The following is a 24,388-nucleotide window of genomic DNA, read 5'->3' as shown; positions in this document are numbered from 1 at the left end:
CAAAGATGTGCGGGTTAGATGGATTGGCCATGCTAAATTGCCCGTAGTGTCCTAAAAAGTAAGGTTAAGGGGGGGTTGTTGGGTTACGGGTATAGGGTGGATACGTGGGTTTGAGTAGGGTGATCATGGCTCGGCACAACATCGAGGGCCGAAGGGCCTGTTCTGTGCTGTACTGTTCTATGTTCTAATATAGAATATAGTATAATATAAATATAGAATAATTTAAAATATAATTTTAAAAAATAATTTTAAAAATGAAAAACACATCAGTGAAAAACTTACTAGAAATCATCAAAAAACAACGGGGTAGAAATTGGAGGATGCCAAAATTGGTTATGATTGCAGCATTTGAGTAGCAATGCCAGATTGAAAAAACTGCCTGAACAATAGAATGATCCCATACCAATTTATCACTGCCTCAAAAGCTCATGCAAATGAGATGGCAGACCTCTTTAACCTGCTAAATTGGTTATCATTGTGCCAATTTTGTACCTGGAAGTTGGGAGCAGTAAAATTAAATTTAAGCCCCAATGTATCCAGAAAATATATCAACAGGAATGCAGGTTTTCGCAATGCACATTTTCAGCTACGAAACATTTGGAATTCATGAGAGCTGTTTGCAGCTCAGAAATTTTCTTTCACTGTGAATTACTATATTTTTCTACGTTAGAAGTATTAGCTCCTGTATAATTATTCAGTCTAAAAATATGTTTTTTTTTAAATAGGAAATACAACATCGTCATGGACTGGCCAACTCAATCTCTTCCTATCTTATCAAACCTGTCCAGCGAATAACTAAATATCAGCTGCTTTTAAAGGTAGGAGAAAATGACCTTTGGAATATATAAGACGGGACTAACTAGTTGTTTTGAAGAACTTAAAATATTACGTGTCTAATGGTTTATAAGAATAATGGATCTGCATATTTCATCTACAAGTGCATAGCTGTGATTTATTAGAATGGACTTCAGAACTAAATGCCCTATGTGGTCAAATCTGCATGCTACGTTTTTGTATTGTTGTCTATCCTTTCAATAAATCAGGAAAAGTATAATTTCACTGGAACTAGTTCGTTTAGAAATTCTGTGTCTCCACGAAAGATTCTAAATAACAAAACTGAGTTCTGCATGACTTTGTTAACTTGAAGGAACTGTTAACATGCTGTGAAGAAGGAAAGGGAGAAATTAAAGATGGCCTGGAAGTGATGCTGAGCGTGCCAAAGCGAGCCAACGATGCTATGCATCTCAGCATGCTGGAAGGTACAACCTTTTATTGTACCTGAACACCAAGGTTCAGAATTATTATGAAATTGGTCGTAAGATGTCATATATTTATCATTTTATGTTCAGTCGTCTGTACTTGATTAATAGCGCAAAGTAATAAATGCGTGGCACAGTGGTCAGCACTGCTGCTTCACAGCGTCAGGTACCTGGGTTCGATTCCGGCCTTGGGTGACTGTGTGGAGTTTGCATATTCTCCCCTTGTCTGCATGGGTTCCCTCCGAGTGCTTCAGTTTCCTCCCACAGTCCAAAGATGTGCTGGTTAGGTGGATTGGTCATGCTAAATTGCCCCTTCGTGTCCAAGATGTGCAGGTTAGGTGGATTAGTCATGATCAATGTGCGGGGTCACGGGGATAGGGAGAGAGAGTGGACCTAGGTAGGGTGCTCTTTCAGAGATTCGGTGCAGACTCGATGGGTCTAATCACCTCCATCTGCATTGTAGGGATTCTATGGAATTGTTTGTGAAATTCTTGGAAGTTGGTTTATTTAACCAGATTTTAATCTTGAAATAATTAATAAAGGTCATAAAGCATGAAAAATCGAAGCAAAATTATTCATTGAAATGCAAACAGACCGACTTGTCATTTAGAAGCAAATGTTAGAATAAACATGCTGTGTGGAACCTGTTCATTGTGCTTCGAAGGCATGTTCAGAAAAATCTGAAGTAATACATTTTTATTTGATTGAACATTTGCATTAGGGCCTTTTAAATAAAATCAGAATGGGAAGGAAATAAACTTGCACTTGCATCTGAAAGAACAAATATATAAGAGTTATTATTGTCATTAGGCTTTGATGAGAATCTGGAATCGCAAGGAGAGCTGATCCTTCAAGAATCCTTTCAAGTGTGGGACCCCAAGTCTTTGATCCGCAAAGGCCGAGAGCGACACCTCTTCCTGTTTGAAATGTCACTTGTCTTCAGCAAAGAAATCAAAGATTCCAATGGGAGAAGTAAATATATCTACAAACACAAACTTCTTGTAAGTTCATGCTGGTGCTTCATAATGAAGTTGGAAATTAAGTTTTGTGCAGTTAGGCATGTGGCTGATCAGAAAGCATTTCCAGTGTGACTATTCAACAAGTGTAGAAATTTAAACTCATGAAAGGTTTCAGAACAAACTTAGCATTCACTTACACTTTCTGATTAATCATTAATTTTCATCCGTTTCTATATAAGTATTTAATATAAATTTAAAAACAGCCTTATCATTAAACTTCTCCATTATTTTTGGACTACGAGCATTTATATAGCACCTTTAACATAGTTAGAAATCACAGGGCGCTTCACAGGAGCCATGAACAATAAAACTGAGCACCAAACCATATAAAAAGGTGGAGGCTGCTGACCAAAAGCTTGGCCAATGAGGTAGGTTTGAAAGAGCATTTTCAATGAGTATTCAGGAAGCAAATCCAGAGATCGAGGCCTCGCGAGCTGATGGCATGTCTGCCAATGGTAGACCAGTTAAATTCAGCCATGTGAAATCGACCAGAATTGGAGAAACACAGATTTCTCAAAGGATTGCAAGGCTGAAGGAGGTGACAATATTAGGAGGGGTGAGGCCTTGGAGGAATTTGAAGATTTAGGGAATTTTTAAATCAAGGCATTGCTCAACTGGAATCCAGTGAACATCAGTGCACACCAGGTGATTGGGAGATGGGACTTTTGTGCAAGTTAGGATACCAACCACAGAGTTTTGGATGAGTTAAGTTTATGAAGGATGAAAGACAGGACAGCTAGTAGTGCTTTGGACTAGTCAGGCCCTGAGGTAATAAGGATGAGATTTTGGCAGCAGATGAGCTAAGGCAAAGCAGAGCCAAGGGATGCCTTCGAGATGGAAATAGTCAGTCTTCGAGATAGTGTAGATTTGGTATGGTGCCAGAAGCTCATCCTGAGGTCAATTAAGGTAGAGCGGCAGACTGGTTAGTCTCAAGTGGTTGCCAGCAGAAGGAATTGTTGTTGGTGTCAGGAAACCAAAGATGCTGAATCTTCACAATATTAAATTGTCAAATCTCTGAAGTTTCAGTACTGAATGTAGGATAAAGAGTTTGGTAATTTAGACAGTGGAGTGTTTGAGAGAGGTGGTAGCAAGGTAACATGTATGTCATCAGTGTGCATGTGGAACTTCATATGATTTTGGATGATGTCATCAAGGAAAATAGATGAGAAATAGAAGGAGCCACGGATTGATCCTTAGGAGACTGCAGGGTTCATGCCACAGGAGTGAGAAATTACATTTTAGGTGATACTCTGGCTGTCACTGGATGCGAATGGAGCCAGGCAAGGCCAGTCCCATCCAAACGGACAAATGTGGACAGTGATTGGAGAATGCTGTATTCAGCTGTGTCAAATTCTTGCAAGTATATTCAGAAGCACAAGGTGGGGTAGTTTGTTGAGGAGGTGAAATGTTCGAAAGATGAAGTGCTAGAGGAGCAGGGGGACAGATCAAGCTGTGATTTGGTGTTTTTTTTCAATCAAACGCATTTTATTCAAACTTGTATCAAAGTAGGTTACAGCAAATAAACACCCCGTGAAACATTCTTCCCAACGATCAACTATACAGTTTGTACAGATTTCCCTCCTTTTCCACCCCCCCCCCCCCCCCCCCCCCCCCCCCCCCCGGCCCCCCTGCGACGAACAGCTCCTCAAACACGGTCACAAACATCCCCCACCTTTTCTCAAACTCCCCTGCTGAACCCCTTAACTCATACTTTATCTTCTCTAACCGCAGGAAGTCGTACAGGTCACCCAACCCTGCTGCTACCCCCGGTGGTGATGCCGACCACCACTCCAGCAAAATTTGTCGCCGTGCAATCAGAGAGGCAAAGGCCAAGACATCGGCCTTCCTCCTCTCCATGGGTTCCGGCTTCTCTAAAACCCCAAATATTGCCACTAAAGTGTCCGAGCCCATTCCCTCCTCCGCTATCCTGGCTAAGACCGCGAACACTCCCGCCCAGAATCTTCCCAATTTTTCACAGCCCCAAAACGTGTGCACATGATTTGTTGGCCCCCGCCTACACCTCTCACACTCATCTGCTACCCCCTGAAAGAACCCACTCATTCTCGCCTGAGTCACATGCACCCTGTGCACCACCTTAATCTGTATCAGGCTCATCCTTGCATAAGAGGAGGTCCTGTTTACCCTTCGCAGTGCCTCACTCCATACTCCCCAATTGATGTCCATTCCCAACTCCGCTTCCCATTTCTCCTTGATCTTCAGCACCCACTTGCCTCCCTGCTCCCCCAGTCACTTATATATCCCCAATTCTTCCCTTCCACATCCTGAAGCAGCAGTCGCTCCAGCAGGGTGTATCCCAGCAACCTAGGACTTCCAGACTTTTCGTGCGAAGTCCCTAACCTGTAGATACCAGAACTCATTACCCCTCGGCAGCTCTGCCCTCTCCTTGGTTCCTCCAGACTGGCGAACCCTTTCTTCAAATACAAATCCTTCACCTTGACCAGCACCACTTCCCTCCACCTCCTGTATACACTATCCATCTCCCTCCCCCCCCCCCCCGGCTGAAACCCATGATTCTCGCACTGCTGCGGTAGCACTGACATCCTTTCCATCCTAAAATGCCTCCTCAGCTGATTCAATATCTTCACCATGGACTGCACCACTGGGCTCCCCGAATACCTACTCAGAGCCATTGGCAATGCTGCCGTCACCATAGCCCTCAAACTAGACCCCTTACAAGATTCCTCCGCCATCCTAACCCACTCTGCCCCTTCTCCTTCCCACCACCGCTGCACCTTGTCCACATTCGCCGCCCAATAATAATGAAGCAAGTTTGGCAACGTCAACCCCCCCTGCTGCCTCTGCCTCTGTAGCAGGGTCCTCCTCACCCTCGGCACCTTCTTTGCCCATACAAAGTCAGAGATGATTGTGTCAACTTTCCAAAAATAGGCCTTTGGTATAAAGATTGGGAGAGCCTGAAAGATAAATAAGAACCTCGGCAGAATACTAATTTTCACCACTTGGACCCACCCCGCCAACGTTAAGTGCAGTGTATCCCACCTCTTAAGACCCTCCCTGGCATCCTCCACCAGCATTGTTAAGTTCCACTTATGGAGTCCCGTCCATTCTCTCGCTACCTGAATCCCCAAATACCGAAACCTATCCCTCGCTACCGTAAATGGCATCCCCTTTAAAGTAGCCCGCTGTGCCAGCTCATTGACCGGGAATTCCTTGCTTTTCCCTACATTCAGCTTGTATCCCAAGGACCCTCCAAACCTCCCCAACAGGCCCATAATCCTTCCCATACTCTCCAACGGATCCGAAACATACAGCAAGAGGTCATTGGCTTAGAGCGATACCCGATGCTCCCTCTATCCCCTCATTATCCCCTGCCACTCTGCCGACCCCCTGAGAGGCATCGCCAATGGCTCTATGGCCAGCGCAAACAGCAGCGACGACAGCGGACACCCCTGCCTCGTACCCCTGTGTCAGTCAAAGCTTCGTGAGCTCATATAATTCGTCCTCACCCTCACTCTTGGCGCCACATACAGCAACCGCACCCATGCCACAAATCTCGGCCCAAACCTTCCCAAAACTTCGAACAAGTACCGCCAATCCACCCGATCAAATGCTTTCTCTGCGTCCATGGACACCACCATCTCCGGTACCAGAGCTCTCGACGGATTCATCATCACATTCAACAGCCGTCTTGTATTACTCGCAAGCTGCCTGCCCTTCACGAAGCCTGTTTGATCTTCTGCAACCACCCCCGGGACACAATCCTCCTTTCTACCCGCCAACAACTTAGCCAATACTTTCACATCCGTGTTCAATAGTGATATGGGTCTATGCGACCCACATTCCACCGGATCCTCCCCTTTTTTTCGGATTAGTGTGATTACTGCCTGCTTCATCGTCTTCAGCAACTCCCCCTTCTCCAGTGCTTCATTAAACGCCTCCAACAGATGTGCTGCCAGGTCTGCCGCAAATTCCTTATAAAATTCTGCCTGGTACCCATCCGGCCCAGGGTCCTTCCCCGACTTCATTATGCCGATACTGTCCAGCACCTCCCTCAGCCCCAGGGACTCCTCCAATGCCTGTCTCTTTGCTTCCTCCACCTGGGGAAATTCCAGCTTGTCCAGAAACCACCCCATGTCCCAATCCTCGCCTCCTGGGTCTGCCTCATGAAGTCCCTGGTAATACTCCCTAAATGCCTCATTTATCTTCCCTGGCTCCGACACTATATCCCCAGCCCCAGTCAGGATCTTCAATATTTCCCTGGACGCAGCCTGCCTCCGCAGCTGGTGCGCCAGCATGCGACTTGCCTTCTCCCCATACTCGTATTGCACCCCTCTTGCCCTACGCAGTTGCCCTACTGCCCTCCCCGTTGTCAGCCTGTCAAATTGCCCCTGCAACTTTTTCCCTCCTCTCCAATCCCTCCACGGTGGGCACCCTCGAATATTCCCTGTCCACCTCCACTATCTCGCTCACTAGACGGTCATGTTCTGCCCTCCTTTCCTTATTCGCACGAACCGTAAATGAGATAATTCCTCCCCGGACCACTGCCTTCAGTGCTTCCCAAAAAATGCCCGCCAACACCTCCCCATTCTGATTGAACTCCACATAATCCCTAATCGCCAACCGCACCTTATCACAAAAACTTCCATCCACCGGCAACTCCGAGTCAGACCTCCACCCCGGCCTCTGCTCTCATCCCGTACTGAACCGAATATCCAGCCAGTGGGGTGCATGGTCCGAGATAACTATCCCCGCATACTCTGCCCCCTCCACCCCAACCAAAATCTCTCGACTCACTACAAAGTAATCAATCCTTGAATACACCTTATAGAAGTGTGAAAAGAAGGAATACTCCCTTCCCCCTGGGTTCTGAAAGCACCATGGATCCACCATACTCATGCTCTCCATAAACCCTCCCAGCTCTCTTGCCATTCGTACCATACCCATCGACCTGGGGCTCGATCTATCCACCCTCAGCTCCAGGACAAAGTTAAAATCTCCACCCATGATCAACTGGTACGTGGCCCAATCCGGGATTGCTGCCAGCAAGCCCCTCATAAAACCCACATCATCCCAATTTGGGGCATACACATTTACCAAGAGTACCAGTGCCTCTTCCAATACCCCACTCACAATCACATATCTCCCACCTGGATCCCTCACCTCCTTCGCACTCACGAATCCCATTTTTTTGCTCATTAAAATTGCCACACCCCTCGATTTTAAATCAAACCACGAGTGGAAAAACCTGCTCGACCCACCCCTTCGTTAACCTAACCTGGTCCTTCACACGGAGGTGTGTCTCCTGCAAAAAGACAATCCCCACTTTCAAGCTCCTAAGGTGCGCGAACATCCGCGATCTTTTAACCAGCCCATTCAGTCCCCGGACATTCCACATTACCAACCTTACTTGCGCCTCCAATCCCCTATACCGTCTGTCATCTTTCCCACTTAACTCCTGCCCCTTTAATTACACTCTGTACCTAACCCATCCCAAATGGCCCCTTTCTTCGCCCTTGACCATGTCATCTCTCACCCCTGCTGCGTCGCAGAAGCCCCCCCCCCGGCCTTCTCCTCCCCCCCCCTGGCCTTCTCCCCCCCTCACTTCCTCTTTCTCCCCTGCCTCCGGCCACCCCTCTTGGCCTTCTCTCCCACCACCTCACTTCTGTTCACCAGCATAACCTGCTCGCGTGACTGCCCCTGCCAAAAGGCACATCCTAATGACCCCCCCCTCCCCCCCCCCACCCCACTCAGCTCAAAGGTGGCGGCCTCCTGCTGGCCTTACCCTCCCCCAACCAAACAAGGACTTCTCCTGAACTCTAGATAGCCTTCTCCAAAAGCAAACAAACAGATGTTAAACACAAATACAGTAGTCCCCCTTTATAACGCGGGTGTTGGGGTCCAAGACAGCCACCCGCGTTGCAACCGAGCCGCGGATATCCATGATGGGGGTTTTAAATTTATTTTAAAATCTATGCTAGCGCTTCCCATTGTGAGTCTACGGGGGGCGGGGGGAGAGGTCAGACCCCCGTAGACTCACAATGGGAAGCGCTAGCATAGCTTTTTAAATAAATTTAAAACCCCTATCGTGGATCTAATTAAAAGAGTGTCAATTTCAGCGGCCGGAGAGGGAAGCTGCTCTCTCACTGAAACAATCAGCCGGCCGCTGAAATTGACACTGCCCGCTGCTCTCTCCCTCCAATCAGAAACATTAAAACTTAAAAGTTGGATTGGAGGGAGAGAGCAGCCGGCAGTGTCAATTTCAGCGGCCGGCTGATTGTTTCAGTGAGAGAGCAGCTTCCCTCTCCAGATCAAAGTGAGCCGGCCGCTGAAATTGACACAACTGACAGTTGGGGTCCATAAGCCCCCCCGCGGTATATCGCGATATTGCGGAGCGCGGTATAACGGGGGACTACCGTAGTCCCATAAAACAGGAAAGGGGATGGGATCATCCATCCCCACTTAAACCTTTCACCCTAAAACTCCTTACAAGCTCAACATTGATTAGAAACCCCACACAAAAAAAGACAAAAATTCCCCAATCCCTACACCCACTTCAAACATGCTCCTGACCATTACATAGTGCCAGCACCCCAGTTCCCAAGCATTGTCCACTCGGTTCTCCCCCAGTTTATGCTCCTTCATGAAGTCTTCGGCTGCTTCTTGAGTCTCGAAATAATACTCCCGGCCTCCGAACGTCACCATAATTTCGCCGGGTAGAGCACCCCAAACCTGATTTGCCGCCGGTACAGCACCACCTTGGCCTTGTTCAAATCTGCCCACCGTTTTGCCAACTCTGCTCCGATGTCCTGATAAATCCGGATGTTATTTCCCTCCCAGTCGCAGCTAGGCATCTCCCTGGCCCACCGTAGAATTTTCTCTTTCTCCACAAATTTATGGAGTCTCGCAATCACCGCCCGCGGCGGCTCCCCAGCTCTAGGCTTCTGCCTCACAGACCTATGCGCTCGGTCCACTTCAGGTGCCTTATCTAGCACCCCTTCTGCCACCAGTATCACCAGCATATCCTCGAGACCTCGTGGCACTCACACCTTCCACTCCTTCAGGCAGGCCCACTATTCACAGGTTCTGCCTTCTCGAGGTAGTCTCCTGCTCCTCAACCTTTGCCCTCAGCGTTTTACAAAGGTCTCCTAGGACCTCCGCCTCCAGAGCCACCACACAATCGCTGTGGTCCGAGATCACTCCTCCAACCTCCCGATTCTGTGATCCCTGAACCTCCAAACACTTCTCCATCCACTCCAAAGTGCTCTTCAGCGGTGCCACAGTTTCTTTGGCCACAATGGCCTTTGTATGGCCCTCATGCATTTCTTTCCTCTGTTTATGGAATTACTCCTTAATAAAAGTAATCAGTTCCTGTATCTGGGGCCTTACAGCTTGCCCCTCCCCTGCCTGCATGCTGGAAGAGACTGTCTGTGAAGCACAAGACTGTTTCAACTTTCCAGCCAAACCTCTCACTGTTTTCTGCCGGGTCCGGTGATCAGTCGACTCACCATTCCAGGGGTAAACTACTCCTCTAACATTCACCTTCGCCTTTTCATCAAAATTCCACCCGGATCTGGGTAAAAAGAGCCCTTTTCTGTGACTTTGAACAGGAACAGCCCTCTATGTGACCAATCACTCCATGGTCACAAGCGGAAGTCCCGTAATTTGGTGATTATAGCTACGCCCAACACACTGGCAGTTTGAGCAGGTGATAAATAGGGACAGGCATTGGGGTCTTATGGGGGCAACTGATGACACATCTTATGGGGCAAGGTATCACCACACCTCAACCAGGTTTCAGATAAGGCAATAATGTAGTTGCAATCATCCACAAGAAGCCCACGGATGGCTTGGGCCTTGTTCAGAAGTGACTGAGGCATTGTGGAGGGTGATGTGGAAAGGGCCCGTGATAGCTGATCTGCTGGCAGAGCCCACACAGACAACACTAAGAGTGATGAGTGAGATGGGAAGAAGGTTGGAAAGAACAGCCCCAGTGGAAAAGCTGGGTGGGACTTTTTGCAAGAAAATAAGATAGGGCAATCTGGAAAGTTAAAAGGGCTGGGATAATGCCCCAGTGGGGTGATGTCAAGAAAGGTGAAGACCTAAATGTGAGTCAGACCTGGGAGAGCAGCAGGAGAGTAGAAGGGTCAATAGAATGCTGAAGAGTTGGGGTATGGTTTTGCATTAAAATCGACTTCTGGATGTTATATGGTGACTCAGTATTTAATTAAGTAGGAATTGTCTTTACTCTCTACAGCAGCAATGGAAGTTGCTTGTCTCCTGGCCTGAGAATTGTCTAGTAGTATCAAGGTTTATTAACTAATAGTGATGTCAAGGTTGATCTAAGGTCTGGAGTGCACATTGGGTGCTATGCAAGAACTTCAGGATGCTTCCTCGATAACCATTTGTGCAGGATGTGTCATCAGTTCCAGCAGCTTGAGCTCTGGGTTTCAGAGCTTGCAGCAGCTGGCATCACTGCGGTGCATATGTGAGATTGAGAGCTACATGAACAACATGTTTATAGATGTGGTCACCCAATGGCTTAAGAGTATGCAGGGAGAGAGGGCATGGGTGATGGTCAAGAAGAATCAGGCTGGTAATGCAGGAGTTCCCTGAGTGTATCCCACACTCCAGCCAGTATTCTGTTCCGAATACTGATGAGAGTGATGGTTCATCTGGGGAGTGCAGCCAGAAACAAGTCCATGACACCGCTGGTGGCTCAGCGAGGCAGGAAGGCACAAGTAAGACTGGAAGAGCAATAGTGGTTGGTGATACAATAGTAACAGGAATAGGCAGACATTTATGCGGACACAAACAAGAATCAGATGCTGTGATGCCATCCTGGTGCCAGGGTCACGATGTCACCTGCTACAGGGAACCAGGGGAGGGGGAATTAGGGTTAACAGCCAGAAGTCGTGTTCCATATTGGTAAAAATGACAAAGGCAGGAGAAGAATGTGGTCCTGCAGTCAGAATTTAGGGAACTAGGTAGGAAATTAGCAAGCATGACCACAAAGGTAGTAAGCTCCAGGTTATTCACAGTAGCACATGCAAAGAAGTATAGAAATAGGAGGATAAAGCAGATTAATGCATTGCTAGAAAGATGGTGCAGAAAGTAGGGTCTTAGATACAAAGAACAAAGAAAAATTACAGCACAGGAACAGGCACTTCGGCCCTCCAAGCCTGCGCCTATTTTCTAAGGATCTGAATCCCTCTGCTCCATGCCCATTCATGTATCTGTCTAGATACATCTTAAATGACGCTATCATTTGGGTTTCGCCCCCACAACCCAAAAGATGTGCAGGGTAGGTGGATTGGCCACGCTAAATTGCCCCTTAATTGGAAAAAAAAAGAATTGGATACTCTAAATTTAAAAAAAAAAAAAATTTTTAAATTAATTAATACTTTGCATCTGACTTTACCAAGGAAGAAGATTACTGCTCAGGTTTTGGTGAAAGACGAGGCAATTAAACAGTTGAACAGTTTAAAATTAATAAAGCAGTTATTGGATAGGCTGTCTACACTTAAAGTTGAAAAGACACCATATGAGATGCCTCAAAGAGTACTGAGGGAAGTGAGTGTGGAAATTGCAGAGGCATTGGCCATAATTTTACAGTTTTCCTTAGGCCCAGGCTGGCGTCAGAGGATTAGAAATTTACAAATGTTGCACCCTTGTTCAGAAAAGGGTGCGAAGTCAACCCAGCAACTACAGGCCAGTCAGTTTAACTTTAGTTGTGGGAAGCTTCTAGAAACATAATTTGGAACAAAGTTAATGGTCACTTGAGCAAATGCGGGTTAATTAAGGGAATCCAGCATTGATTTGTTAAGGGCAAATCATGTTCAACTAACTTGCTGGAATCTTTTGAAGCGGTTAATGCTGTTGATGTGGTTTACATAGACTTCCAAAGGGCATTTGATACAGTGCCACACGCAGATTTGTCTAGCTCATGGAATAAAAGGGACAGTAGTAGCACGGATACAAAGTTGGCTGAGTGGCAGGAAACAGAGTAATGGTGAATTGATGTTTCGCAGACTGGAGAAAGGTTTGTGGTGTAGTTGCTCTAAGATTAGTGTTGGGTCCCTTTTCCTCATATATTTTAATGACCTAGGTCTTGGTACACAGGGCACAATTTCAAAATTCGCAGATGATGTGAAAGTTTGAAGGATGCTGTAGACTTTAAAAAGAACATAGATAGACAAGTTGGTAGAGTGGGCGGACAAGTGGAAGATGAAATTTAATGCAGAGATATGTGAAAATTTTAGTAGGAAGGACACAAAAAGACATATAAAATAAAGACTATAATTTTTAAGTGGGTGCAAGAACAGAGGAACATAAGTCAATGAAGGTGACAGAACAAGTCAAGAGTTTTTTCTTTGTTCTTTCCATGGAGTGCAGGTACCACTAACAAGGCCAGCATTAGAACTGAGTGGCTTGCCAAACCGTTTCATAGGGCAGTAAAGAGTCAACCACACTGGTCTGGGTCTAGATTCACATGTAGATTCTCCCTGTGTCTGCGTGGGTTTCCTCCGGGTGCTCCGATTTCTTCCCACAGTCCAAAGATGTGCAGGTTAGGTGGATTGGCCATGCTAAATTACCCCTTACTGTCCAAAGAACAGGCTAGTTGGGGTTATGGGGATAGGGCGGGGGAGCCTAGGTAGGCTGCTCTTTTGGAAGGTCGATGCAGACTCAATGGGCCGAATGGCCTCCTCCCACACTGTAGGGATTCTATGATACTATGAGGAATTTCAGGTACGTGGTTATATTGGAGAAGATGGGACTATTTTCTTTGGAGAAAGGTAGGTTGAGGGTTATTTTATCGAGGTATTCAAAATCATGGAAGGTCTGGACAGAGTAGATAGGGAAAACTGTTTCCATCGGTGGAAAGATTGGGAATGGGCGGGCACAGATTTAAGCAGCGGTGACATGTGAGAAACTAGTGGTTAAGAATGGTTAAAATCTGGAATGTGCTGCCTGAGAGTGTCGTCACAGTAGGTTCACTTGAAGCATGCAAGAGGGGATTGGATTGCTATCGGGTAAGGGAAAATATGCAGGCTTACAGGGAGAAAGTTCAGGGAGAGAGTTGGGGAATGGCATTAGGTGTATTGCTTATTCAGAGAGTTGGTGCATACATGACGGACTAACTGATGACCTGTGCTGTAACAACTATGTAATTCTGAGTTCCAAATTAGTCCCATGGCAACATTTCTTGACATTTAAAGATCAAACAGCATGGTAGGATAGTGGTTAGCACAATTGCTTCACAGTTCCAGGGTCCCAGGTTCGATTCCTGGCTTGGGTCACTGTGCGGAGTCTGCACGTTCTCCCCGTGTGTGCGTAGGTTTCCTCTGGGTGCTCCGGTTTCCTCCCACAGTCCAAAGATGTGCAGGTTAGGTGGATTGGCCATGTTGAATTGCCCTTAGTGTCCAAAATTGCCTTTAGTGTAGGGTGGGGTTACTGGGTTATGGGGACAGGGTGGAGGTATGGGCTTGGGTCGGGTGCTCTTTCCAAGAGCCGGTGCAGACTCGGTGGGCCGAATGGCCTCCTTCTGCACTGTAAATTCTATGAAACAGAAACATAATTACTATTAACGTACTTGAGAGTTAAAACTATCTGTGTGAATGGAGTGATTCATAACATTGTACTTAATTATACGAGATAACATTCAGATTCTCAAGACACCCACCTCCAATTTTATTTTCTACTTTGTATTAGGCGAGGAGACAATATATCATTTATTTTACACTTTGAGCATGGTATCTATATTTTCAGTAATTAGAATGTTGATATTCTTATAAAATTCTGTTTTTAAATCACAGTAAATGTTTTCTGGCATATATTATATTGAACACCGAATTGAACATTAAAACGTAATTTTCCACCTCCTGCGACTGCAAAAGGATGAATTTGCTGAGAAAAGTTGATATTCCATGGCTATTGCAAGACAATATGGGTGGGATTGTAACTGCTGGAAAGGGGGTGTGTTTGGTGGTGGATTATAGCACTAAAAAGTGGCAGCAGGTCGGAAATCCGACATGATTCTGCCCACTTCCAGGTTTCACCGGAACAGGATTGGAGGTGAACAGCAAACCGCTGTGGATCTGTCGGGTAAGTTATTTGAACAATCCAAGAGGAATACCATGACTCCGGGATGAAGGGATAAACAAGGAAAGTACAGGCCAGTCAGTCTAACCTCTGTGGTGGAGAAACTATTGGAAGCAATTCTGAGAGATAGAATTGATCTGCGTTCAGAGAGGCAGTGATTAATCGAGAACAATCAGCATGGTTTTGTCAATAAGGTTGTGGAGATGCCGGCGTTAGACTGGGGTAAGCACAGTAATAAGTCTTAGAACACCAGGTTACAGTCCAACAGGTTTGTTGTTAATCACTAGCTTTCGGAGCACAGCTCCTTCCTCAGGTGAAATAAGAGGTGGATTCCAGAAACATATGTAGAGACAAAGTCAAAGATGCAAGACAATACTTTGACTGTGAGTCTTTGCAGGGAATTAAGTCTTTACAGATCAAAAGAGAGGGGTAATCCCAGGTTAAAGAGGTGTGAATTGTCTGAAGCCAGGACAGTTGGTAGGATTTTGCAAGCCCAGGCCAGATGGTGGGGGTGAATGTAATGCAATATGAATCCAAGGTCCAGGTCGAGGGCGTAATAATGTGTGCAGAACGTGGCTCTAAGTTTCTGCTCGGCAATTCTGCGTTGTCGCGCGTCCTGAAGGCTGCCTTGGAGAACGCTTCGCCGAAGACCAGAAGCTGAATGCCCTTGACTGCTGAAGTGTTCCCCTTCTGGAAGGGAACATTCCTGCCTAGCGATTGTCGCGCGATGTCCATTCATCTGTTGTTAATAAGGGAAAGCCATGTCTGACCAATTTGATTGAACTTTACAAAGAGGTGACCAGGTGTGTGGATGAGGACAATGCATTTGATGTCGTCTACTTGGATTTCAGCAAGGCTTTTGATTAAAGTTCCACATGGGAGATTAATAGCGAAGGTAAGAGCCCAGGGGATCCAAGTAAATTTGGCAAATTGGATCGAAAACTGGCTGAGTGACAGGAAGCAGGGAGTGATGGCCAAGGCGTGTTTTTCTGACCAGACACCTGTGTCCAGTGGTGTCCCGCAAGGATCAGTGTTGGAACCCTTGCTGAATTGCTTCCAATAGTTTGTTTACATAAATGATTTAGACATGATTGTAGGATGTTGATCAGTAAGTTTGTGGATGATATGAAAATTGGTGAGGTGGTAAATAGTGAGGAGGATAGCCTCAGATTATAGAAGGATATAGATAAGCTGCAGAGCTGGGCTGAGAGGTAGCAGATGGAGTTTAATGCGGAAAAGTGTGAGGTGGTTCACTTTGGAAGGAGTAACAGGAATGCAGAGTACTGGGCTAATGGCAAGATTCTTGGTAGTGTAGATGAACAGAGAGATCTCGGCATCCAGGTACATAAATCCCTGAAAGTTGCCACCCAGGTTAATAGGGCTGTTAAGAAGGCATATGGTGTGCTAGCCTTTATCAGTAGGGGGATTGAGTTTCAGAGCCACAAGGTCATGCTGCAGCTGTACATAACTCTGGTGCGGCCGCTCCTGGAGTACTGCGTGCAGTTCTGGTCACCGCATTATAGGAAGGATGTGGAAGCTTTGGAAAGGGTTCAGAGTAGATTTACTAGGATGTTGCCTGGTATGGAGGGAAGGTCTTACGAGGAAAGGCTCAGGGACTTGAGGTTGTTTTCGTTAGAGAGGAGAAGGCTGAGAGGTGACTTAATAGAGACATATAAGATAGTCTGAGGGTTAGATAGGGTGGACAGTGAGAGTCTCTTTCCTCGGATGGTGATGACCAACACGAGGGGACATAGCTTGAAATTGAGGGGTAGTAGATATAGGACAGATGTCAAAGGCAGTTTCTTTACTCACAGAGTAGTAGGGGTGTGGAACGCCCTGCCTGCAACAGTAGTAGACTCGCCAACTTTAAGGGCATTTAAGTGGTCGCTGGATAGACATATGGATGAAAATGGAATAGTGTAGGTCAGATAGGCTTCAGATGGTTTCACGGGTCGGCACAACATCGAGGGCCGAAGGGCCCATACTGCGCTGTTATGTTCTATGATATAGACGGGCTGATCAGTGGCAAATGGAATTAAATCCTGATAAGTGTGAGGTAATGCACTAGGGTAGGACAAACAAGGCAAGGAAATACATGATGAACAGCAGGACTCTGGGAAGCACCAAAGGTCAGAGGGACTGGTGTGCATGTATACCAGTCCATTTAGGTAGCAGGGCGGGTGAATAAAATGGAGGCATATGGTATAATTGCCTTTATTAACTGAGGTATAGAGTTTAAGAGCAGGGAGATTATGCTGGAACTGTGTTAAGCATTGGTTAAGCAACAGCATATAATATTGTATGCAGTTCTGCAATCCGCAATATAGGAGGGATGTGATAGCACTGGAAAGGGTGCAGAGGAGATTTATCAGGTTGTTGCCTGCGCTGGAGAGTTTTAGTTATGAAGAGAGATTGGATAGACTCGGGTTGCTTTCCTTGGAGCAGAGGAGACTTGGAGGAATATGAGTGAGATGTATAAAATTATGAGGGGCATAGATGGAGTAGACGGGAAGGAACCGTTTCCCTTGGAGGCATCATGATCAGGGACATAAGTTTATGGTAAGGGCCAGGAGGTTTAAATGGGATGTGAGGGGAAACTTTTTCAGCCAGAGAGTGATAGGGGTCCAGAACTCACTGCCTGAAAGGGTGGTGGAGACACGGATCCTGATAACATTTAACAAGTATTTAGGTGTGCTCTTGTGATGCCAAGGCATACAAGGCTATGGGCCAAGTGCTGGAAAATGGGATTTGAATAGTTGGTGGTTAATTTTTGACCGGAGCCGACACAATGGGCCGAAGGGTCTTTTTTGTGCTGTCGACCCCAATGACTCTATGACGCTAGGATTTCAGGCATTTGATTGTTGATTTAAGCCAGAGCTCTGGTTTTAATAGCGAGAGTTTGGGTTTTATGAGCTGTGTGAAACATCCCAAGTGCAACCAGGCAAGAGCATTGAAACTGAGGAGTTGTAGCTCTTCCCTGGTGAAAGGATGGTGCCCATTGCTCTTTTCACAAGTGATTTCAAACTTCTTGGATATCAGTTTATTCACCTTGATCTTCGCTCACTTTCACCTGTGCTTGCCGACTGTCAGTCTTCATTGTGATGTGGAGATGCCGGCGTTGGACTAGGGTTGGCACAGTAAGATGTCATACAACACCAGGTTAAAGTCCAACAGGTTTGTTTCGAATCATTAGCTTTAGGAGCACAGCTTCTTCATCAGGTGAAAGCATCAGTCTTCACTGGCATTGGAGCAGCTCATGTAATTCCACCTTGCACTTCTGATCAACTAAAGGATCAGCACTATCAACAGCACCAGAAGTAACACGAATTGGAGTCACACTGCGTTTTCCAGCAAATACAGTGTAATACCTTCACCAAGGGCAAGAACTTCCTTTATTAAAGTGACAAAAAGGGCCGCTACGGCAGCTTACAACACTTGTGTCCCAGCCCAGAGACCTACAGAACTGCCAGTCTAGGTTGGAACATCGGGTTTTAGCTTCCGCCATGCACCTCTTATTAGGCAAGTCTCTGCCTGCTCAAAAGGGAAATTCATATTCCATTAAGACCATGGGGAGACCTATTGCCGATCCCTCGTGTCCGTCGTGGTCATCATAAAATACCCCACTCCCCGCCCTCAAGTCCTATTCTTGCTCAGCACTCCCGTGGCAAGCAGTTCTCTTCTGCCTCTTCACAGTCAGCATGAGGTCCAATGAGGGTGGAATGAGATCTGGAGGTGTGAACCGGATTCATGAGTTACCAATGTGGATTCCTCCTCGTTGTCTGCTACCGATGAAACGCCTTCCTCGGTTTCTTTTTTGGAACCTGAATCCTCGTCATCAGGGGAGTTGGACACATGGTTCTCTGTGGGAGGTAGCCCTACACAGCCGACGGATATCTTTGTGGCCGGTGGTGAGGCTTGTACATGGACGGGCGCATTTGTCTAGGTGGTGAAGACCTTATCTTGGAGCATCACTTTGTGGGGTATGGGCCCCATTTTATCCAATATGACTCCGTGGACCCAACTGGAGACATCTCCAAAGTTCCTCATGTAGACTCGGCCACTTGTCTTGAATATTCTTTCGAATCTCAGGAATCAGAATTTATTTTCTGATTTTCATGCTGGGACTTCACCCTCACTGCCAGGGAGGACACCTGCTGCTATATAGGACCGGTGGGGGGGGGGGGGGGGGGGGGGGGGGGGTCACCGAGATCGTGCTCAAAGGAGGGGGTGAATCCCAACAGAGTACCTTACAGCAGAGGATTAATTCTCTTGACATGTGTGAACTCAATTGCCTCAGAATACTCGGGCTCTTCCAGCAGATCATTGCCAATATTTACAGCCTCCTGGAACAAGACCCACTTCCCAATGGACCAGGTGGACCTACAGTACCTGTGCCTGTGAAGGCAAATACCAGGGAAGGACGAGCCCACTCCCCAGTTCTCTGCCTCATCCTCTTCTATTCAATATGGAAAGAAAGCAGAGTGATGAGAGTGTGAGAAATGGATTATGTGAAAAGAAGGACAGCATTTTTTGAGTGTGACTGCGAGGCTAATGTGTGAGATGACTCAGAATTAAGGATGTGAGATTTTTGGCTGTTCAGATGGATATGTGAGGAGGTGGCTGAAGAGAGAGGAATGACTGTAGGTGCAAGTGCTTTAGTCTGAGGAGTGTTGTGCAGGAGAAGGCTGGGGAAGTCTGAAGGTGTAGCTTGGCATCTGGATGTGTTGTGCCACTCACCTGTCATGTCTTCCTGATATCTTTGAATCTCTGGGGACACAGTCTGCAGGATCAAGCAACTACCCTCCTGCTCATTTTCTGCGACACTTCAATCTATGGCTGCTTGTTTTGAGAAACTGTCCTTTTCCTCCCATCCTTGGCAAATACCAGTTTCAGTTCTTGTTTCGGACAGAAGTCCAAGAGCTTGAGGAGCAGACTTCCCCGGTATCCTTTCTATTCCAGTAAATGTTGAAACCTCAAGAATCCATATGCAGTCCATCTATTCAGAACTCTAACTTGGTCCCTTGAACTAGAAATCCTTTCTTTGATGGATTCAACAAACCATTCCATCCACACTCTCTGGTCAGGAAATGTAGAAGCAGGCTACTAATGTTGTGGTTCAATTAAAGAGCCATGACAACGTCCACAGAAGTTCCCAATGGTTTCCCAACCCACTGCAGGCCCCTCCATTTCAACTCTCATTTCAAATTTTTTGCCCTATTGAAGATATGTCAGCATTTGGTAATTATCTGTTGTCCATTCCACAAAAAAGGGATGGTAATTGGGGGGTAGGCGGTGATGCTCACTGGACTAGCAATCAAGAAGCACATGGCTATTACATGGGTAAAATCCAAACATGGTCACCGGTGGAATTTAAATTCAATTAATACATCTGGAATTAAAATTGAGTCCCATTAATGGTGACCACAAAACTATCATCACGTCTTGTAAAACCCCATCTGGTTCACTGATGTTCTTTAGGGAAGGAAATCTGTCGTCCTTACCTGGCCTACATGTGAGTCCAGACCCACAGCAATGTGGTTGACTCTGAACCTCCCACCGAAATGGTCTAGAAAGTCACTCAGTTCAAGGGCAAATACTGGACTTGCCAGTGACTGCCACATCCCATGAAAGAATACATTTTTTAAAACAGTGCTTTATGTTATCGCGTTTACTTTCTGGAATATATTTGACTGTATGTCATCAGTACAAACCCTTGGAAAAATGAATAAAATTTGACATACATGGAGTGGGAGGAAGAGATGGCGGAGTGGTATTTGAGGCGGGGTTATGGAATGAAGCCTTGCGAAAGGTAAATCCGACCACCTCATGTGAGAGACTAATCCTCATTCAGTTTAAAGTGGTGCACAGAGCGCACATGACATGTCGCGGATGAGTCGGTTGTTTCTGGGGGTAGAGGATAGATGAGGGCGGACTCTAGGGGACCGGCTAATCACACGCATATGTTCTTGGCCTGCCCAAAGTTGGAGGAGTTCTGGTGGTCCTTTGCGGGACTATGACGGAGATTCTGGTGGTGAGGAAGGCCTGTGGGTGGTGATGTTTGGGGTGATGAAGGATCCGGGAGAGAAGCTGAAGGGTTGGCTGTTGCCTCCCTGATAGTCCAGAGATGGATCTTATTAGGGTGGCAGGATCCGGAGTCACCTAAGGTGGTGGGTTGGGTGAGTGACCTGGTGGAATTCTTATATCTGGAAAAGATTCAATTTGCCATTACGGGGTCAGAGGAGAGGTTCTTTTCGAGGTGAAGGTTGTTCGTCACCACTTTAAGGAATTGTAAATGTCAGCTGGGGAGGGGGGGGGGGGGCACGGTTTGGGTTGTTCTATTGTGTTAGTGTGTTATTTTTGTGGTTTATTATAATTGGAAAGTGAATCGGGTTGGGACATGGAGGGGTTTTGTATTGGGACCATGGTTTGTGGATGGGGCATTTCTTGTGTTCGGTAAATAATTTGAAAATGCCTTGAATAACAATATTTTAAAAATATAATTTGACATGCACCCATGTGTGAACTTTACATGGCGTTATATTTCCTCCGCTATACGTTATTTAGAATGAAATGAAAAAAATGAAATGAAAATCGCTTATTGTCACAAGTAGGCTTCAAATGAAGTTATTGTGAAAAGCCCCTAGTCGTCACATTCCGCCGCCTGTTCGGGGAGGCTGTTACGGGAATCGAACCGTGCTGCTGGCCTGCTTGGTCTGCTTTCAAAGCTAGCGATTAAGCCCTGTGCTAAACAGCCCCTCCAAATGAAACAAAAATGTTGTATTTTGGTGCAGACACTGAAGCACTTAAATTATTTGGCTGTTTTGTGAAAATCATTGAACACAGTAAAGCATCAAATATACTTCTTCATCCAGTCAGCTATTATTTTGATACTGGTTTTGTGTGTTATTTTGTTGGTTTTGTATATGTACAACTGTGTCTTATAATCTGCTATAGATAATTGAGAAATTTAATTAATATAGCAAGGATACTCTAGAAAATTGACATGTAAAATATAAGAATTTGTTGCCCATGAATGCATTATCAGTTGGAAAACAAGTGAGAGCTGAGCAAATATTTTCTCTTTTATAGACCTCAGAACTTGGGGTCACAGAGCATGTTGAAGGAGATCATTGTAAATTTGCGTTGTGGGTTGGACGGACTCCGACATCAGACAACAAAATTGTTTTAAAGGTAATTTTGTTTGTTTTTTTCAGAATATGAGATATTTCAGTTAAATTACACAGTCATTTCTGGCCTAGCTCCAGTCACGCCCTGCTCCGTTGTGAGAAGTTAACTGAGATTCAGCACCGTTCCATCTCCTTGTTCTTCACGAAAAAAATAATAATATGGATCGAGATTAAGACCCTTCCATGTAGCAAGCAAAAGAGGCTCAAAACAGAACTGTGCATCCTATTTTTATTTATTTCTCTTCTTTCGGAAATTATCTAGCTTCCACACTTCAGCTGTCCTCATGAGCAGGATGAAAGCCAAACATTTATCTGGAGAAGCCCACATTGTATTACACCATTCATAAGATTAGCCTTTGATCCAGACATCCGTTTGAGATTGTGGACTTCAACAATACAATAGTGACACAGTCGACTAAATCGATGAATAAATAGTAATTTGTTGTAGTAAAGCCAAATTCTGTTATATAATTGTCCACCCTAATTTAGTTCTATGAATCTTTGGAAATAATGTACATATGTTTGCAAGATATAATTTTTTTTAACCTGGGCAATGTTCCTCTATATGCTTCACATAAGAATTAAATTTATAAATGAAAGCCATTTTAAAAACAATTGCTTTACAATTCCATAGTGTTCATTCTGCAGAGGAAATATTTTGTCTTGATTACTTTCTTGTGTGTACATTTTTGTCTTGAATGTTTCTATTTATGTTGAAGGCTTCTAGCATTGAAAATAAACAAGATTGGATCAAGCATATACGAGAGGTTATACAGGAAAGGACTATTCATCTGAAAGGTGCCCTGAAAGAAGCAATCCACCTGCCCAAACCTACATCTCACAAACATAAAGGGAGAAGGTGAGTCCTGCGTATTGCTGCATAACACTGCAGTATGCTACTTGTTTTGCATATTGTGCTGGTAAACTAAGATAACATCAGTCCTTAGTGTGCATTGAATTTTACGCAAATCCTTTTCAAAAATTATGCAAGTGGGTGCATGTATCTTTCAGAGATCTTTTGACACGGTTTAAATATGTCTTCCAATGTAAATGCCAGAATTGGTTATAGGCATGTTGAACAGTGAAAACTAAAGCCAAATTTACCAATCTATTTACTCAATAGGATGTTGGACTCAATTTTCCACCCTTGACTAGTTAACTTACATTGGCTGCATCTGCAGTCAGTGTGAATTGGCTAACTCCAAAGGTGAGGGAGTGACAAATGAGGAATCAGAATGAAGTGCTCTGCAATAGGTACATTTCTTTTCTCTATCTCTCGCTCTCTCTCTCTCTCTCTCTCTCTCTCCCCTCCCCCGCCCCCCCCTCACCCCCCGACCCCACACACGTTTGAACATACAGTTGTGTAAAAGTCAACACTAGATTTTCAAAGATCAAACACCAGAAATTTCAGAACCGCAGGGTAATCCTAAAGATACGTTTCAAACAACATAAGCAGCAAGTAATAAATAGAGCAAAGCAATTCCACAATGAACGCATCAGATCTAATGTGTGCAGTCCTGCCACATCCAGCTTTGAATGGATGAAAGCAAATTACTGCGGATGCTGGAATATGAAACAAAAGAGAAAATGCTGGAAAATCTCAGCAGCTCTGGCAGCACCTTTGACAAAGGGTCATCTGGACTCGAAACGTTTGCTCTTTTCTCTCCCTACAGATGCTGCCATACCAGCTGAGATTTTCCAGCATTTTCTCTTTTGTTTCAGCCTTGAATGGTGCTGGACAATCAAATAACTCACTGGAGGAGGAGACTCCACAAATATCTCTATCCTCAATGATGGAGGAGCCCAGCACATCTGTGCAAAAGACAAGGCTGAAGCATTCGCAACAATCTTCAGCCAGAAGTGCCGAGTGGATGATCCATCTTGGTCTCCTTCGGAGGTCTCGGACATCACAAATGCCAGTCTTCAGCCAATATGATTCACTCCACGTGATATCAAGAAACGGCTGAAGGCACTGGATACTGCAAAGGCTACAGGCCTTGACAATATTCTGGCAATAGTACTGAAGACTTGTGCTCCAGAACTTGCCACACCCCTAGCCAAGCTGTTGCTGTACAGCTACAACACTGACATCTGCCTGGCAATGTGGAAAATTGCCAAGAAATAGGTCAAATCCAACCCAGCCAATTACCGCCCTATCAGCAAAGTGATAGAAGGAGTCATCAACAGTGCTATCAAAGGGCACTTAGTCAGCAATAATCTGCTCACAGATGCTCAATTTGGGTTCCGCCAGGGTCACTCAGTTTCTGACCTCATTATTGCCTTGGTTCAAACATGAACAAAAGAGCTGAATGTCAGATGTGACATGAGAGTAACTGCCCTTGACATCAAGACAGCATTTGATTAAGTATGGCATCAAGGAGTACGCACAAAACTGGAATAAATGGGAATCAGGGGGAAGCTCTTGTTGGTCGGAGTCATACCTGGCACAAAGGAAGATGATTGGGGTAGTTAGACGTCGATCATCTCAACTCCAGAACATCCATGCAGGAGTTCCTCAGGTTAGTGTCCTTGGCCCATCCGTCTCTCAGATGCTTCATCAATGACCTCCCTTCCTTCATAAAGTCAGAAGTGGGATTTTTGCAGATGCCTCCACAATGTTCAGCACCATTCGCAAGTTCTCAGATAATGAAGCAGTCTGTGTCCAAATGCAGCAAGACCTGGACAATATCCAGGCTTGGGCTGACAAGTGGCAAGTTACATTCATGCCACGCAAATGCCAGGCCATGACCATGTTCTACAAGAGATGATCTAACCTTCACTCATTGACATTCAATGGGATTACCATCGCTGAGTCTCCCACAATCATCATCCTGGGTTTTACCAT

The 24,388-nt window shown here is 45.5% G+C and overlaps 1 protein-coding gene across 8 annotated transcripts in view; it reads left to right on the top strand.

The window, feature by feature from the left end:
* The window catches only part of LOC119966020 (triple functional domain protein), a 684,537-nt gene that overhangs the window by 427,489 nt on the left and 232,660 nt on the right, over positions 1–24,388 (top strand). For all 8 annotated transcript variants that reach the window (XM_038797164.1, XM_038797162.1, XM_038797163.1 and 5 more), the window contains 5 exons: positions 726–818; positions 1,148–1,259; positions 2,070–2,260; positions 21,446–21,547; positions 22,263–22,402. In XM_038797164.1, the coding sequence (XP_038653092.1) occupies positions 726–818; positions 1,148–1,259; positions 2,070–2,260; positions 21,446–21,547; positions 22,263–22,402 (638 nt within the window). The remainder of the gene's footprint in view (positions 1–725; positions 819–1,147; positions 1,260–2,069; positions 2,261–21,445; positions 21,548–22,262; positions 22,403–24,388) is intronic.

The sequence above is a fragment of the Scyliorhinus canicula genome, chromosome 5 (genome assembly GCF_902713615.1).
Source record: "Scyliorhinus canicula chromosome 5, sScyCan1.1, whole genome shotgun sequence".
In the NCBI taxonomy this organism is placed as follows: Eukaryota; Metazoa; Chordata; class Chondrichthyes; order Carcharhiniformes; family Scyliorhinidae; genus Scyliorhinus; species Scyliorhinus canicula.
Note: the sequence above shows the minus strand (reverse complement) of the source record. Positions and strands in the feature narration are given on the sequence as shown.